This window comes from Gopherus flavomarginatus, chromosome 2 (genome assembly GCF_025201925.1).
Source record: "Gopherus flavomarginatus isolate rGopFla2 chromosome 2, rGopFla2.mat.asm, whole genome shotgun sequence".
NCBI lineage: Eukaryota > Metazoa > Chordata > Testudines > Testudinidae > Gopherus > Gopherus flavomarginatus.
In genome coordinates, this window is record NC_066618.1 from 164,893,947 (window position 1) to 164,898,240 (window position 4,294).

General features: G+C 49.3%; 1 protein-coding gene across 1 annotated transcript; it reads right to left on the minus strand.

Moving 5' to 3' along the window:
• Positions 1-1,615: 1,615 nt before the first annotated feature.
• LOC127045005 (zinc finger MYND domain-containing protein 15-like) lies at positions 1,616-3,513 on the minus strand. The gene is made up of 2 exons (XM_050940362.1): positions 3,202-3,513; positions 1,616-2,211 (listed from the first exon to the last, which is right to left on the minus strand). Exons 1-2 carry the CDS (start codon positions 3,395-3,397, stop codon positions 2,075-2,077), a joined length of 333 nt encoding a protein of 110 aa, XP_050796319.1. The 5' UTR covers positions 3,398-3,513; the 3' UTR covers positions 1,616-2,074.
• Positions 3,514-4,294: the final 781 nt, after the last annotated feature.

The following is a 4,294-nucleotide window of genomic DNA, read 5'->3' on the forward strand; positions in this document are numbered from 1 at the left end:
TGACAGCCCAGTGCCTGATGGGGCAAAAATCATTGTTGCGAGTGGCTCTGGTTACAGCCTCACCCCTCCCTTCGTGAAAGCAGCAGACAACCATTTCGCTCCTTTTTTCCTGGGTGAACTGTGCAAACGCCATAGCACAGCAAGCATGGACCCTGCTCAGATCAATACCGCAATCGTGGACATTGTAAACACCTCGCACATTCTCGTGCAGTCTATGCTGAACCAGGACCTGCAAAGCCAGGCGAGGAGGAGGCGGTGGCTATGGCAGCGCGGCGGCGAGAGTGATGAGGACATGGACATAGAATTATCTCAAACCGTGGGCCCCTGCGCTTTGGAGATCCTGCTGGTAATGGGGCAGGTTCTAGCCATTGAACTCCGATTTTGGGCCCAGGAAACAAGCACAGACTGGTGGGACCACATAATTTTGAGGGTTTGGGATGATTCCCAGTGGCTGCAAAACTTTCGCATGCATAAGGGCACTTTCATAGAACTTTGTGACTTGCTTTCCCCTGCCCTGAAACGTCATAATACCAAGATGAGAGCAGCCCTCACAGTGGAGAAGCGAGTGGCAAGAGCCCTGTGGAAGCTTGCAACGCCAGACAGCTACCAGTCAGTCGGGAATCAATTTGGAGTGGGCAAATCTACTGTGGGGGCTGCTGTGATGCAAGTAGCCAAAGCAATCATTAAGCTGCTGCTAAGAAAGGTTGTGACTCTGGGAAATGTGCAGGTCATAATGGATGGCTTTGCTGCAATGGGATTCCCTAACTGTGGGGGGGCGATAGATGGAACCCATATCCCTATCTTGGCACCGGAGCACCAGGGCACCCAGTACATAAACCGCAAGGGGTACTTTTCAATGGTCTGCAAGCACTGGTGGATCACAAGGGACATTTCACCAACATCCACGTGGGATGACCAGGAAGGGTTCATGACGCTCACGTCTTCAGAAGCACTGCTCTGTTTAAACTGCTGCAGCAAGGGAATCACTTTCCAGACCAGAAAATAACAGTTGGGGATGTTGAAATGCCTATAGTTATCCTGGGGGACCCAGCCTACCCCTTGATGCCATGGCTCATGAAGCCATACATAGGCAGCCTGGACAGTGGTCAGGAGCTGTTCAACTACAGGCTGAGCAAGTGCAGGATGGTGGTAAAATGTGCATTTGGCCATTTACTGACTGACTGATTTGGCATTTGGCGCACATTACTGACTCGCTCAGACCTCAGCCAAACCAATGTCCACTTTGTTATTGTTGCTTGCTGTGCGCTCCACAATCTCTGTGAGAGTAAGGGGGAGACCTTATGGCGGGGTGGGAGGCTGAGGCAAATCACCTGGCCGCTGATTATGCGCAGCCAGACACCAAGGCGATTAGAAGAGCACACCACGAAGCGGTGCGCATCAGAGAAGCTTTGAAAATGAGTTTCATCATGGGCCAGGGTACAGTGTGACTGCTGTGTTTGTTTCCCCTTCATGAACCTCCCCCTTTATTGACTCCTTCCCTGTAAGCAACCCACCCTCCCCCTTTGATTACAGCTTGCTTAAGGAAATAAAGTCACTATCGTTTAAAAATCATGTATTTATTATTAAAAAGTCATTATAAAAAGAGGCAGAGAACTGACAAGGTATACTGGGTGTGGTTTGGGAGGAGGATAGGAGGGAAGGAAAAGGCCATTAAACACATTTCAATGTAATGACAGCCTTTTGGTTGGACTGTCCACGGGGGTGGAGTGGGCGGGTGCACGAAGCCTTCCCTCACGCTTTCTTACACATCTGGGTGAGGAGGATATGGAACATGGTGAGGGTGGTTACACAGGGGCTGCAGCGGCACTCTGTGACCCCGCTGCTCTTCCTGAAGCTCCACCAGACGTCGGAGGATATCAGTTTGATCACGCAGCAGCTCCAGCGTTGCATCCCGCCACCGCTGATCTTCCTGCCTACACCTCTGATCTTCCTGCCACCACCTCTCATCTCGAGCATCTCTCCTATCTTCACGTTGGTCCCTCCTATCCTCCTGTTGGTTCCTTCTGTCCTTACATTCACTGGCATCTTTCCTGTACTTTGCTACTACGTCCTTCTACTCATTCAGATGAGCTCTTTCATTGCGGGTTACTTCCATGATTTCCGAGAACATTTCGTCTCGCGTCTTCTTTTTCTTCCGCCTTATCTGAGATAGCCTTTGGGATGGAGTAGGGAGGCTTGAAAACTGTGCAGCTGCATGAGGGAGGGAAAAAAGGGAGAGAAGTATTTTAAAAGATACATTTTACAGAACAGTGGTTATACTCTTTCACAGTGAACAACACTATTCACCTTACATAGCGCATGTGATTTCACTACAAGATCACATTTTGCATCTTAATATTGAGTGCCTGCGGCTCTGGTGTTACAGATCTCACAGACGCAGGTCCGGGCATCAGAATTCAGCTAGCATGCGGCCATGGTAAGCCATTGTCTTTCGGCTTCTCCAGCCTTCATATACACAGTGCTCTCTGATGCGTCTTTCCTGTTAACATGCAGCAGCAGAAGCCACCCCCTCCATTCCAATTATCTAGGATGATTGCTTTACCCCTCCCCCCACCGCATGGCTGGTATCATGGAAGATCACTGCTAATCACCCTCCTTTTCCCCCCCACCATGTGGCTGGTAGCTGGGAAGATTCCTGCTAGCCAAATGCAAAAAAGCTCAGCGCTATCCTTCCTCCCCTCCCCCTGCTTGGCTACGTGCAAGGAAGGATTTCTTTTAAGCAACAGCCCAGTAGGAAAATGGCCATCTCTGACTCCTTAATTAAATTCCTGAATTTCAACCAGGTTACCATGAACGATATCACTCTGCTGAGGATAACAGAGCGAGATAAAGAACGGATGTTTCTTGAATGCCAGCAATCACCGGGACCATACACAGCTATGCTTTGTCATGCAATGATACCAGATTACTTGCTACATGCATGGCGTGGTAAAGTGTCCTACCATGGTGGACGGAACAAGGCTGCCTTGCCCAGAAACCTTCTGCAAAGGCTTTTGGAGTACCTCCAGGAGCGCTTCATGGAGATGTTCCTAAAGGATTTCCGCTCCATCCCCAGACATGTTAACAAACTTTTCCAGTAACTTTACTGGCTGCGAATGCATCCCATGCTCTCATGGCAAATCAATCATTAAAAAACACTTGCTTTTAAACCATGTTTTATATTTACAAAGGTACACTCACCAGAGGTCGCTTCCATGGCTTCACTGTCTGGGCTAATGGCTTGGGAGGGCTGGGAGGGTAATTCCGTCTGGGTCACAAAAAGCTCCTGGCTGTTGGGGCTAACGGAGTGCTGTGTGCTTGCTGCAAGGTAGTCCTCCTCTTCCTCCTCCTCCTCCTCCTCCTCCTCATCTTCCCCCTCCGCAGAATCCTCAGCCATGGTTGAGATTACAACCCCCACCTTGGAATCCACGGACAGGGGTGGGGTAGTGGTGGCGCAGCCCCCTAAAATTGCATGCAGCTCAGCTTAGAAGCGGCATGTTTTCGGCCCTGACCCGGACCTTCCATCTGCTTCTTTGGTTTTCTGTTAGGCTTGTCTGAGCTCCTTAACTTTCACTCTGCACTGCAGTGAGTCCCTGGTGTGGCCTTTTTCCATCATAGCCTTGGAAATTTTTTCAAATATTTTTTCATTTCGTCTTTTGGAAAGGAGTTCTGTTAGCACTGAATCCTCTCCCCATATAGCGACCAGATCCAGTACCTCCCGTGCGGTCCATGCTGTAGCTTTTTTTCGATTCTCAGGAGACTGCATTGCTACCTGTGCTGATCAGAGCTCCAACCTGGCCAAACAGGAAATGAAATTCTGAAGTTCGCGGGGCTTTTCCTGTATACCTGGCCAGTGCATCCGAGTTCAGATTGCTGTCCAGAGAGGTCACAGTGGTGCACTGTGGGATACTGCCCAGAGGCCAATACTGTTGATTTGCGGCCACACTAACCCTACATGGTAATGCCAATTTTAGCGCTACTCCTCTCGTCGGGGAGGAGTACAGAAACCAATGTAAAGAGCCCTTTATATCAATATAAAGGGCCTCGTAGTGTGGACGGGTGCAGCATTAAATCAGCTTAACGCTGCTAAAATCAGTTTAAACGCGTAGTGCAGACCAGGCCACAGTTAACATTGCTAAATAGTGAGTTGGATAGGAATCTAGAGGCCTGCTGATATGATAAAAATATTGAACTAGTGTATGCTTGATATTCTCTTTCTCTCCTTCCTCTTCACAATCACCCCTTGGGGAATTCTGTAGATATTTCTGGCAGCCTGGAGCTTTTGCTAGGTAAT